This window comes from Carcharodon carcharias, assembly GCF_017639515.1.
Source record: "Carcharodon carcharias isolate sCarCar2 chromosome 37 unlocalized genomic scaffold, sCarCar2.pri SUPER_37_unloc_1, whole genome shotgun sequence".
NCBI lineage: Eukaryota > Metazoa > Chordata > Chondrichthyes > Lamniformes > Lamnidae > Carcharodon > Carcharodon carcharias.
This window is the reverse complement of record NW_024470758.1, coordinates 1,694,652-1,707,322: the sequence shown is the minus strand read 5'-3', so window position 1 is coordinate 1,707,322 and position 12,671 is coordinate 1,694,652. Positions and strand designations below refer to the sequence as shown.

The window sequence follows — 12,671 nt, the reverse complement described above, 5'->3', positions numbered from 1 at the left end:
ATCCCGAAGGATGCTCCAGAGTCCTGAAGGATGCTCCAGAATCCCGAAGGATGCTCCAGAATCCCGAAGGGTGCTCTAGAATCCCGAAGGGTGCTCCAGAATCCTGAAGGGTGCTCTAGAATCCCGAAGGATGCTCCAGATGAAGAAATGTCTCTCCATCTCAATCCAAAATGGCCGCCCTGTTAGTCTGAGATTACGCGTAAGAAACAGGTGAAAATTCGGGCATCTCAACGCTCTGCTGGTGTTGTAACCCCATCCAACACTTGTATGTGTTGTATTAGTAGTATTACTAATATTAGTAGTTATTAATTACCGTATTACTAATACATTGTACTAGCCCCTGCCCAGCTACATTCTCTTGCGTTCCTGGGCAGACTCCAAGAGAATGATAGTTGTCTGGCAGATATTCTTCTTTCTAATCTCTTCAGCATGGTCTTTCTGTCCCCCGCACTCCCATCCCCCACTCTAGCCCCTCGAGCTCCTCTCTCTACCTTCACCGTGTTGAAATCGAGGTCCCTCACACCGGCTCCTAGGAACACCGGCACAGGAGGAGACCATTCAGCCCCCATTCCGCTTGTTGAGCCTGTTCCGCTATTCAATGACATCGTGGCTGACCTGTGACCTATCTCCAGCTTCCCACCTTCGCCCCGTATCCCTTAATCCCTTTGGTTAACAAAAATTCTGTCAACCTCAGGTTTAAAATTAATTGATTCAGCATCAATTGCTGTTTGGGGAAGAGAGTTTCCAAAATTCTCCCACCCTTTGTGTGTGGGAGTGTTTCCTAATCTCACTCCTGAAAGGTCTGCCTCTCATTTTTAGCCTCTGCCCCTTTTAATCCAAGACTCCCCCAACCGGTGGCAATAGTTTCTTTCCACCCTATCTGTTCCCCTTCTTATCTCGAAATCTTTCATCAAATCTCCCTTTAACCGTCTAAATTCCAGGGGATACAACCCCGGTTTGTGTAATCTCTCCTCGTAATTTAACCCTTGGAGTCCAGGTATCATTCTGGTAAATCGACACTGCGCTCCCCCCAACATCACTATATCCTTCCTAAGGTGTGGTGCCCAGAGCTTCTCCCAGTAACTCCAGGTGTGGCCTAACCAGGGCTTTGTACAGCTGAACCCTGACTTCTACCCCCCTTGTGTTCCAGTCCTCCAGATATAAAGGCCAGTATTCCATGGGCCTTTTTGATTATTTTGTGTACCTGTCCGTGACATTTTAATCACCTGTGTACCTGGACCCCAGTCCCCTCTCCACCCATTCGTTCCATGGGCCTTGAAACTGAAACCCTTTCCCGGAGATTTATAAGGATGATACCGGAACTGAGAGTTTGTTGCGATGGAAGGTTCACCGGAAAAGAGAAGGCTGAGGAGTGATCGGATAGGGGCGTTTAAAATTATGAAAAGGGTTTTGATCGGGTAGACTTAGGGAAGACGTAGGAGAGACCAGAGCTGAGGGGTGGGGGCCATCCAATATGAGACAGTCACTAATAAATCCGATCGGGAATTCAGGAGAAACTTCCTTACCCCGTGAGCGGGGAGAGTGTGGGACTCACTCCCACAGGGACCGGTTGAGGTGAATAGTGTCGCTGCATTTAAGGGGGAAGCTGGATAATCACATGAGGGAGAGAGGAATAGGAGGATATGTTTATGGGGTGAGGTGAAGCAGGGGGTGGGAGAAGGCTAGAGTGAAGGATAAAGTCCAGGATGGAACTGTTGGGCCGAATGGTCTGTTTCGGTGCTGTAAGTTCTTCTAGTGCGTAAACTCACCAAATCTGGAGCCCTATGTTTTCTCAGCAGTGTAGGGAGCCCTGTCTTGCTAATTATAACGGTTAAAAAAAAACACGCACATATCATCAAGACAACACCACACACACTGCTGGCCGCCCCTTCCAGTTTTACTCGGACACCGGGGGAGTGAAAGCCTTGCCCTCACCAGGCTCGGAGGGTTTAATTGTCCCCCCGGACGTTGAACTCGGGCAAGCTCTTGGCTCTGCGGGTGACAGGCAGTCCCAGTGCCGCCTCCTGCATGTGATCCTCCCGTTGGAATGGGTTGATTTTCAGTCTGCACCTCCAGGTGAGGATTGAGAGGCTGTTCCTCCGTTCGCCCATGGCCTGCCTCCTCAGGATCTGTCTTGCCTCCTCTTCCTCCTCCTGCTCGATGAAGTCCAACAGGGCCAGGCGAAATACCCGGGGAATCTCCGGGGCCTCAGACTCAAACTCTTGGACCAGCCTCCGAAACCTGAGAGGCAAAACAGGCAGAAATTTCCATACACAACTGTCAGAATGTTTTACTCTGTATCTAACCCCGTGCTGTACCAGCCTTGGGAGTGTTTGATGGGGATAGTGTAGAGGGAGCTTTACTCTGTATCTGACCCCGTGCTGTACCTGTCCTGGGAGTGTTTGATGGGGACTGTGTAGAAGGAGCTTTGCTCCGATGATTTAATTGACCATTCATCGCAACGCTGTTTGTGGGATCTAGCTGTGTGCAAATTAACTGCTGTGGTTCCATACATTCCAACAGTGATTCTATTTGAAGGAAAGTATTTTATGAATTGCAGTGCACTTTGGGATGTCCTGAGGTCACGAAAGATGCTATTTCTGAAAATTCTTTTGTTCTGCCCCTGAGCTACTAACAGACAAGCCTCTTCTGCTTTCTGCACTGGTAAGCAGCTCTCTGTCATTCTGTACAAGGGGCTTTCTGCAAGTGTGACCCCTCCTGACTGAATACTTGCAGACTGTGTGACCGGAGAGAGCTTCAATGTCAAATTGATGCTGGTTTTCCCTGACTCCACTCTGCTAATTATGTATTTGAAGCGAACAGTTAGACTTACGCTCATCACGCCCCCCAAAGAGGGGAGGCAATGGTGTAGTGGTATTGTTGCTGACCTTAGTAATCCTGCAAACCCTGGGTTCAAATCCCACCACAGGCAGATGGTGAAATTTGAGTTCAATAAAAATCTGGAGTTAAAAGCCTAATGATGAAATGCTTGTCATGAAAACCCGCTGGTTCACTAATGCCATTTTAGGGAGGGAAATCTGCCATCCTTACCCGGTCTGGCCTACATGTGACTCCAGACCCACAGCAATGTGGTTGACTCTTAACCCTGAAATGGCCTAGCACCACCATCTTCTCAAGGGCAACTAGGGATGGGTGCTAAATGCTGGCCTAGGCAGCGAGGCCCACATCCCCGTGCATGAATTTTTTTTGTCACGTGACGTGTTTGCGTTGGAAGCTCAGGACTGGGCCAGAGAGAACGTGAGCTCGAATCCCATCAGGGGGAACGTTTGAGGAATTTTGAACGCAAATTATAAATCGACCCTTTCAAGTTAAACGCTGGTATGACTAAGAGTGACAATGAAGCTGCCTGGATTGCGGTTGAAGTCCAGGCTTGTTCACTGACTTCCCTATGAGAGGAAAGCCCGCTGTTCTCGCCCACACTAGGCCCACATGTGACTCCTGCCCGACGCCAATGTGACTGACTCTCAGCTGCCCCTCTGAAGTGGCCTCGAGAGAGAGAGAGAGAGCAGGTTACACCAGGGTTCAGGATGGAAGGCCCGCCACCACCTCCTCAGGGCACCTTCATTGCTCCCATAGGCTTCAAGAGTTGGGTCTGTTTTCTGTGCAGCACTGTAGACTTGGCGGAGGTTTATAAAATAATGGGAGGGTTGGATGCCATGCCTTATTCACAGATGGCTCCTGTTTGACAGATTGGCAAGGGCCAAGGGGCACCCGTTCAAACTATGCCAGGCTCAAACGGGATGGTTCCACCTTTCCCAGAGAGTATAATGAGCCCCTGGGATGTTTTGGGAGCTGTAATAGAATCATAGAAGGGTTACAGTGCGGAAGGAGGCTGTTCAGCCCATCAAACCCATACTGGCTCTATAAGAGCGGGTTAGCTAGTCCCACGACCCTGCCCTTTCTCCTTGACCCTGTAATTTATTCCTCTTCAGCTGCTTATTCTTCTATCCTTCTATTCCTTTGTCCCCCCCCTCTGTGTTTATCCAGCTTCCCCCTTCAATGCGTCAACACGATTCATCCCAACCCTGTTGGAGCGAGTTCCACGTTCTCCCCACTCTCTGGGTAAAGAACAAGAATTGGGAGCAGGAGAAGGCCATTCGGCCCCTTGAGCCTGCTCCGCCTATTCACCTCAACCACTCCCTGTGGTATCGAGTTCCACCTTCTCCCCACTCTCTGGGTAAAGACGTTTCTCCTGAATTCACAGAATATCACAGTGCAGAAGAGGCCCTTCAGCCCATCGAGTCTGCACCGACACGTAAGAAACACCTGACCTACCTACCTAATCCCATTTACCAGCACTTGGCCCATAGCCTTGAATGTTATGACGTGCCAAGTGCTCATCCAGGTACTTTTTAAAGGATGTGAGGCAACCCGCCTCCACCACCCTCCCAGGCAGCGCATTCCAGACCCTCACCACCCTCTGGGTAAAAAAGCTTTTCCTCACATCTCCCCTAAACCTCCTTCATTGGATTCATTAGTGACTGCCCTATATTGCTGGCCTCTAGTTTTTCTCTTCCCTTCAAGTGAAAATATTTTACATCTAGTCTCTCAAAACCTTTCATCATTTTAATGAGCCTTGAAAGTAAGTGTCTTTATTAATAATAATTAGTCCCTTTGATATCCCAGACTGCTTTCAACTGCTTAAAAGGGGTCAGAATGGAGGTTTCCAGATTCTCTTCTGTCCCTTCTTGGTCCTGGGGTAATGTTCTTTGGTTTGTAACCTTACTGAGGAGATTCCATGGGCCAGGGGGTGGATAGGGAAGTGTCTGATTGTCCAGCCCTCATGAGTGTGAAGCAGGCCCGACAGACGACGCTAATCTCCTCCTGCTTGACCATTTTGTAGCCAGGAATCAAAGTGGATGACGGAACAGGCTCGTGGGGCTGAATGGCCTCCTCCTCTCTCTGTGTTCCCAAATGGTAGCCTCGCCTGCGGTGCCTGCATCCCCAGAATGAATTAAAAACTCGGGGGGAAACTTATTGCACAACAAGAGGCCATTCAGCCCATCACACCTGTGCTGGCTCTTTGAAAGAGCAGTTCTGCCTCGGGCCCACGCCCTATACTCCTTTGTCTGTGCTCCTCATTTTCAGTGACCTTTTAGAATTATTTATGGAATCGGCTTCCACCACCTCTTCAGATTGAGTGTTCCCGATCCCGACAACTCTCCGAGTGAAAACGTTTCTCCTCATCTCCCCTCTAGGTCCTTCACCAATGATTTTAAATCTCTGACCTCTGGTTACTGACGCCTCCCCAACAAGAAGGAACAGATTCTCTCGCTCTATTAAAAACCTCTTATCCTCTTGAAAACCTCCAACGGGTCACCTCTTTAACCTTCTCAGTTCCAAGGAGAACGGTCCGGAATTTTTCCAACCTCTCCTCACCACTGAAATCCGGTCACCTCATAAGACCACGAGACGTAGGAGCAGAAGTAGGCCATTCGGCCCATCGAGTCTGCTCCCGCCATTCAGTGAGATCATGGCCAATCTGACAATCCTCGACTCCACTTTCCCGCCTTTTCCCCATAACCCTTGATTCTCTTACCGATTAAAAACCTGCCTATCTCGGCCTTGAATATACTTAACAACCCGGCCGAGACAGCCCTCTGGTTGAAAGATTTTTTTTTAAATTTCCCTCTGAGGCGCGTATTCGGAATGGGGTTGATGTGACATAGACTGTGCAGAGTGAGGGCCAGGTGAGATAGCGAGCGAGGAACCACAGAAACTGATCCTATCTTCCCGTATCAATATACCCGCTACCCGTGAGGATGAGGGCAAAGACTTCCGGAAGGCTCTCTGGCTGTCCAAAGCAGGCAAGAGGCAAAGGGTGGGAAGCCTAATTGTGGTGGCGTTGTGTCATAGTTCAGGGAGCCCTGGTTGCCACTTTTCACATGCACGTTGTAGTCTGGAGCTGTGCTTGGTGATGGTAGAGGCTCCTAACATTCTTTCCAGCACATGGCTGACCAGGAGTCTCTCCTGCTCTTACCGCCTGCCAGTGGCGTGTGTTGGAAGGATTTATAAGTTCATACTCAACCTGTTTGGCCGCGTTATTATTATTTACCTTCTCTGCCGTTTCGCTCTGCTCAGTGAACACTGTTGCACGCCTAACTACTGGTGAGCGAGTTGGTAAACAAGATACTGCAGGCGCAGAGACCCATGTTCATTAACACAAGTAACAGAGCACTAACACAACATGTGCTTCTCCAACCGGACCCTATTCCAAACTACTGATTAACATTGTAGCCCGCACTACACAGCAATTGGGCAATACAGTCACATGGCCAATCTGCTCACATTCTCTTAAAGGGATATTGCACCTCAGATTACCACATCCCTCCCCCTTTACTCGGAAGTACAATTTACAATCTTTACGATATATCAACTATTTACATAATTAAACTATTTACAAGTTCAGTCTCTCTGGAGGCTTCTTCAAATGCGTCAAACATCGTAGTTCTACGACTTTGGCTGGTTTACCCTCTCAGGGGGCATCTGTCCACTAGGCTCCCCAGTAGGAACCTGAAACTTTGTCTCTTCGACTCTCTCAGGCTCAACGGATGCTACAGGCACTTCCGAAGCAACGGGGAGTTCCTTCCACAGGTGGTGTAGACTCCAACGGGAATTCTTTCACCCTCTTTTGGGCCCAATCGCGCACACTCCTGCTGCCCCTCCCCTCCAAGTTCAACAAGATGAAGATCAACTGTCAGGAAGGTTCTCAAAACCAGGATGTTGGGCAAGGCTAAATTCAACACGGTACGATCAGCTTCCAGTTGCGTTAAAAAAAACATTCAGGGCCTTGTTAGTAATTTTGCTTTCTCTTCCTGCATGTCTTCTTTTGATGGGTTTTCCTCTTGGCAGCGCTGACTTTAACCTCGGCTTCCTCTTCAACTTCCCTGCTGGCCAGACTAGGCTCAGGTACGAGCTCAACTTGAGTGAACTCAGTGGTCGGGTCTTCCAGCACTTCCTCATCTGTCAGCTCCTTTGAAAACTCAGGGGTCTCTATTTTTAAAGCTTCTTGGCTTCCATGTAGCTGATTCTTCAGCTCTTCCCGTTCTTTTATATATTTGTTAGTTGTTTCCTGGAGAATTAAGCATCGTTGTGTTTTCTCCGCTAATTTATTCTTCATCTCTGCCAGAGGTATGCTGAATTCTTTCTGGTCTTCCTCATACCTATTTAATGGTACAAATTGGGATCTGAGGGAATCTTGCAACTTGCGAAAGTCCTTCAGCAGGTTTACTTTTTGGAGGTTACTGACTTCAACTCGAGCTCTGTCCTGAAGCATCAGCTCTACGAGTTCCTTTTGTTGAATTTTTACGTGCTCCTTTTACCAAACAGTAACATTTCCTGCTTCTGATTGAGATCTCAGTAGTCTCTCAAGATTAATCTCTCTTAACCAGTTCCTTCCAGGGCAACTCGGTCGTCTGCTCGCTATCACTATTATGGGGAGATTAACAGACTGATTTTCATACTTTACTGGATCTTTGCATATATCTTACTCGTATGTCGTCACCAGTATACTTCTTTAATTTAGCATCTGAATTTTTCAGATGTAGTGTGGACTCCCCCATTCAGATATTTGAACAAATGTTCCACAATAACTGACATGGATGCCCCTGTATCCACCTCCATTCCGATGGGTGACTTCCAGTGTCACGTAGATTGGCTCTGTTTTACCCATTTTTGAGTTGCGTAGTGAATAAATATCTGACTCTAAAATAAAAACAAAAATACCTGGAAAAAACTCAGCAGGTCTGGCAGCATCTGTGGAGAGGAACACAGTTAACGTTTCGAGTCCGTATGACTCTTCAACAGAGCTAAGGAAAAGTAGAAAAGGGGTGAAATATAAGCTGGTTTAAGGGGGGGTTGGGACAAGAGAGCTGGATAGAGGGACAGTGATAGGTGGAGATAAGCAAAAGATGTCACAGACAAAAGGACAAAGAGGTGTTGAAGGTGGTGATATTAGCTAAAGGAATGTGCTAATTAAGGGTAGAAAGCAGAACAAGCAACAGATAGCCCTAGTGGGGGTGGGGTGGGGTGAAGGAATCGAAAAAGGCTAAAAGGTAGAGATAAAACAATTGATGGAAATACATTTAAAAATAATGGAAATAGATGGGAAAAGAAAAATCTATATAAATTATTGGAAAAAACAAAAAGGAGGGGGAAAAAATCAGAAAGGGGGTGGGGATGGAGGAGAGAGTTCATGATCTAAAATTGTTGAATTCAGTATTCAGTCCGGAAGGCTGTAAAGTGCCTAGTCGGAAGATGAGGTGCTGTTCCTCCAGTTTGCGTTGAACTTCATTGGAACAATGCAGCAAGCCAAGGACGGACATGTGGACATGAGAGCAGGGTGGGGTGTTGAAATGGTAAGCGACAGGGAGATCTGGGTAATGCTTGCAGACAGACCGAAGGTGTTCTGCAAAGCGGTCACCCAGTCTGCGTTTGGTCTCTCCAATGTAGAGGAAACAGCATTGGGAGCAACGAATGCAGTAGACTAAGTTGAAGGAAGTACAGGTGAAATGCTGCTTCACTTGAAAGGAATGTTTGGGCCATTGGACGGTGAAAAGAAGGGAAGTAAAGGGGTAAGTGTTGCATCTTCTGCAGTTGCATGGGAAGGTACTATGGGAGGGGGTTGAGGTGTAGGGGGTGATGGAGGAGTGGACCAGGGTGTCACGGAGGGAACAATCCCTATGGAATGCTGCTGGGGGGGTGAAGGGAAGATGTGTTTGGTGGTGGCATCATGCTGGAGTTGGCGGAAATGGCGGAGGATGATCCTTTGAATGCGGAGGCTGGTGGGGTGATAAGTGAGGACAAGGGGTCCCTGTCATGTTTCTGGGAGGGAGAGGAAGGTGTGAGGGCGGATGCGCGGGAGATGGGCCGGTCACAGTTGAGGGTCCTGTCAACCACCGTGTGTGGAAAACCTCGGTTAAGGAAGAAGGAGGACATGTCAGAGGAACTGTTTTTGAAAGTGGCATCATCAGAACAGATGCGATGGAAGCAAAGGAACTGAGAGAATGGGATGGAGTCCTTACAGGAAGCGGGGTGTGAGGAGCTGTAGTCGAGGTAGCTGTGGGAGTCGGTAGGCTTGTAATGGATATTGGTGGACAGTCTATCACCAGAAATTGAGACAGAGAGGTCAAGGAAGGGAAGGGAAGTGTCAGCGATGGACCATGTGAAAATGATGGAGGGGTGGAAATTGGAAGCAAAATTAATAAAATTTTCCAGGTCCCGACGAGAGCATGAAGCAGCAGCTATCTGACTCTAATATCTGACTCTGTTTCTTCCGGGTCCTCTACTATGTGGATTTCATGATTTCCATCTTTCTGCTTAAAGTTTTATCTTAATCTGCCTGTACAATATCGCATAATCTGCCCATTACAATGGCTGTAAAAGCACTCGATTCTTTCGAATTGCCGTTCGCTTGTAGGCTGTCTGATCCCATTTCTGCCGTTATTATTGTGGGTTTTCTCTGTTAAACCATTGCTTTTTGCTGGCCTGTTAATGGTGGCTGTTTCCCGCCTTGCCCCAGAGCCCTGCGCTTCGGCGCCATTTCTAACCGGTACTACCCTCCCGGCATGAAGGGCGGAGCCATTTTGCGCTCGCTTGATTGCTTCTGAGTCCCTGACTGCGCTTTCCATTGCTGGAGTCTAAATTCGTTTCTGACAACCTTTTTTGAACAGCGTCTTCATTAATCCCAGATACCAATCGGTCTCTTAACATGTCGTTAATCGATGTCCCGAACTCACAGTGCTCTGTCAGCCATTTTAAGGCTGCTAGCATAGCAAGCGCCTGTCTGTCCAGGGGCGCGACACCTCGAATTAAATTTTAAAACGCTGCGTTGTTACCGAGGGTTTCGGCTGAAAGTGGCTTTTCACATGACTACCAGCTCATCAAAGCTCTCGGAATCTGGGGCATCGGGCGTCATTAGACTACGAATTAGGCCACGTGTTTTACTGCCACATCCGATAAGAGGACTGCTCGCCTCTTCTCCTCCCCCCGATACGGTCGTTGTCCAAAAAAGAAGAATGTGAGGTGTTCAATATAATGTAAACAGTCATCGTGGTCTGATCAAACGTTTCGATACAGCCAAACTGTGGCACTCTGGAGGGAGATAACTTTGACGACTGTGGTGAAGGCTGTACTTACAATCGTCTCGCAAGGTACGGCTGTTTCACTTCTGCTAAATTTCCGTGGCTTTCTTTGGTGTCATCGACTGGTCGTGGTTTTACCTCGTCGCCAGTTGTTACGTTCCTTCTATCAGGTTGCTGTACTCAGCGAACACGGTTGCACTCCTATCTACTAGTGAGCGAGTTGGTGAACAAGATGCTGCAGACACAGAGACCCATGTAAGACGAAACACATGCTGTTTATTAACACCAGGTAACAGAGCACTAACACAACGTGTGCTTCTCCAACCAGACCCTATTCTAAACTACTGATTAACAACGTAGCCCGCGCTACACAGCAATTGGGTAATGCAGTCATGTGGCCAATCTGCTCGCATTCTCTTAAAGGGGTATTGCACCTCAGATTACCACAGTTACCTTCCTTGGCCATCAAGTCCTGGAGTGGGACTCAAACCCAGGGCTTCTGCCTCAGAGGCAGGGGGTGGCTGACCACTGCACCACCCAACCTCCTCATGGCTATCGTAGGTGATTGGATAATTATGGGGACAGGCAGCAAGCTTTAATGAGCAGCATTACCTCCTTTAGCCCTTACCACTACCATTAACACTCCCTTTGTCCTTTAGTTCATGGCATCTTTGGCAATCTCTCCTTTGCTCCCACCTATCACTGGCCTTCGATCCAACTCCACCTGCTCCATATCCCCTAAACAGTATAAATTTCATCATATTCCCACTTCCCTTCAGCTCTGAAGAAGGGTCACACGGACTCGAAACGTTAACCCTGTTTCTCTCTCCACAGTTGCTGCCAGACCTGCTGAGTCTGTCCAGCTCTTTCTCTTTTCGTTTCAGATTTCCAGCATCTGCAGTATTTTGCTTTTATCTTAGGCCCACCATCTGGGTTCGCCTGGAACATAGCGTGGCAAAATTGTATCCGGCGTGTATTCAGGACGTTAACTGCTTTCCGACCGGGCAGAGTGACGTCTGTGTGGACCAGTGAGCGTGCGCAGGTGACCATCTTGCATGGGAAGTAGTCACAGTGAAACTGATAAACCTCAACCAGGCCCAGAGCAGGAAGGGTGCATGAGACAGTCACAAGGGCTTTAACCACTAAGTTGGAGGAAGGGACACGGCAGTAACAGTTTGAAAGCCAGCGGAAAGCAGGGGAGTGAAATAACAGTCAGGACGCGTGTACTGCAGTTAATGGAAAAGCTAAAAGGTGTAAAATAATTAACCGAGGGGAGACAGAGAGAGAGTAGAAAGAAATGTGGAAGTGAAATATTAGAGCAAGGCAGAAGTTAGGGGGTGTGGCCCAAATAGGTGTTCTTTACACAGACACATAGGCCTGACCTTTTCAGGCGAGGGGGGTGATCGCGGAGCCGATTGCTGCCCACGATCGGTTGCGTGCCGCCATTTTACGCAGGCGGGCCAATTAAGGCCCACCCAGCGTAAGACCTGAGACGTAGAGCCCGGCGCTACCTGTGCGGGCCGTGGTGGTGGTGGTGGGGGGCGGGGGGGGTTGTTGAGGACGGAGAGTCGGGGCCGGCGCTCTTGCGTGCATGCATGCGAGACAGCACCTCGGTCTCCCCGAGGCACGGAGCTGCCTCAGGGAGGTTGACTCGATATTGAAATAACAAAATAAATGGCGGAAAAAATTTGATTAAGTCACATGAGGTGGGACATGATTTTATATCTCGTAAAAATTCTGCTTTATTTATTTAATGACAGCTTTAGGAAGCCTCATCCCGCCCGCGGACGAGGTTTCCTAAGAAACGTGAAGGCCGCTGGGCCTTTTCGCCTGCGTTAACAATGACATGAATTATTTCCTTAAATATCGGCGGGGCAGCCCACTCCGGCACGTGCCCACCGAGCGAAACATCGCGATTACACGCCGGCCGGAAAATCCTGCCCACAGAGGGTAAGGAACGAACCAAGTGAATTGCAGGCGGAAGTTCAACTTGGAGGTTATGACAAGGTGGCCATTACGGAGACGTAGCTGCAAGGTGTTAAGGACTGGGAACCAAATATAATAGGCTATAAGGTTGACAGGAAAGATACGGGAGAACGGTAGAGTGGGAGGTGTAGCCTTAATAATTAAGGGTGAAATCACTTCGATAATAAGAGAGGATCAAACAGGATAAGCAGGCAGGCAGTGTGTTGAATGAAGAAACTGCTGGGGATTTAAAACCATCTTTGGATTGCGCTAGGCCCTCACAGTGGTAGCTGTGAAGTGGTAGAATGTATAAATGCTGAGATTGGACAAGCATGTAGCAAAGGCAGAGTGGTTTCAGAGTCGGGGGGGGGGGGGTGCAGGGTGGGATTAACTTTAATATAGTTTGGAGTAAGCAGACGCATTCATGTCAGAAGGCTGTTGAGTTTCTTGCGTGCGCCACGGGTAGTTTACTGTAATAATATGTCCTAGAACAAGCCAAGGGGCAGTCTAGACTTCACAACGAGTCAGATTTAGTTACCAGCCTGACAGCTCGATTAAATAAGTACAGTACAAAATAAATAAAAACTGCACATGTAATACTTA

General features: G+C 48.3%; 1 protein-coding gene across 1 annotated transcript in view; it reads right to left on the bottom strand.

The window, feature by feature from the left end:
- Positions 1–1,949: 1,949 nt before the first annotated feature.
- LOC121274492 (protein RD3-like) overlaps positions 1,950–12,671 on the bottom strand; it is a 29,482-nt gene continuing 18,760 nt past the window's right edge. Inside the window, exon 3 of the mRNA XM_041181832.1 lies at positions 1,950–2,241. Coding sequence (XP_041037766.1) covers positions 1,950–2,241 — 292 coding nt within the window. The remainder of the gene's footprint in view (positions 2,242–12,671) is intronic.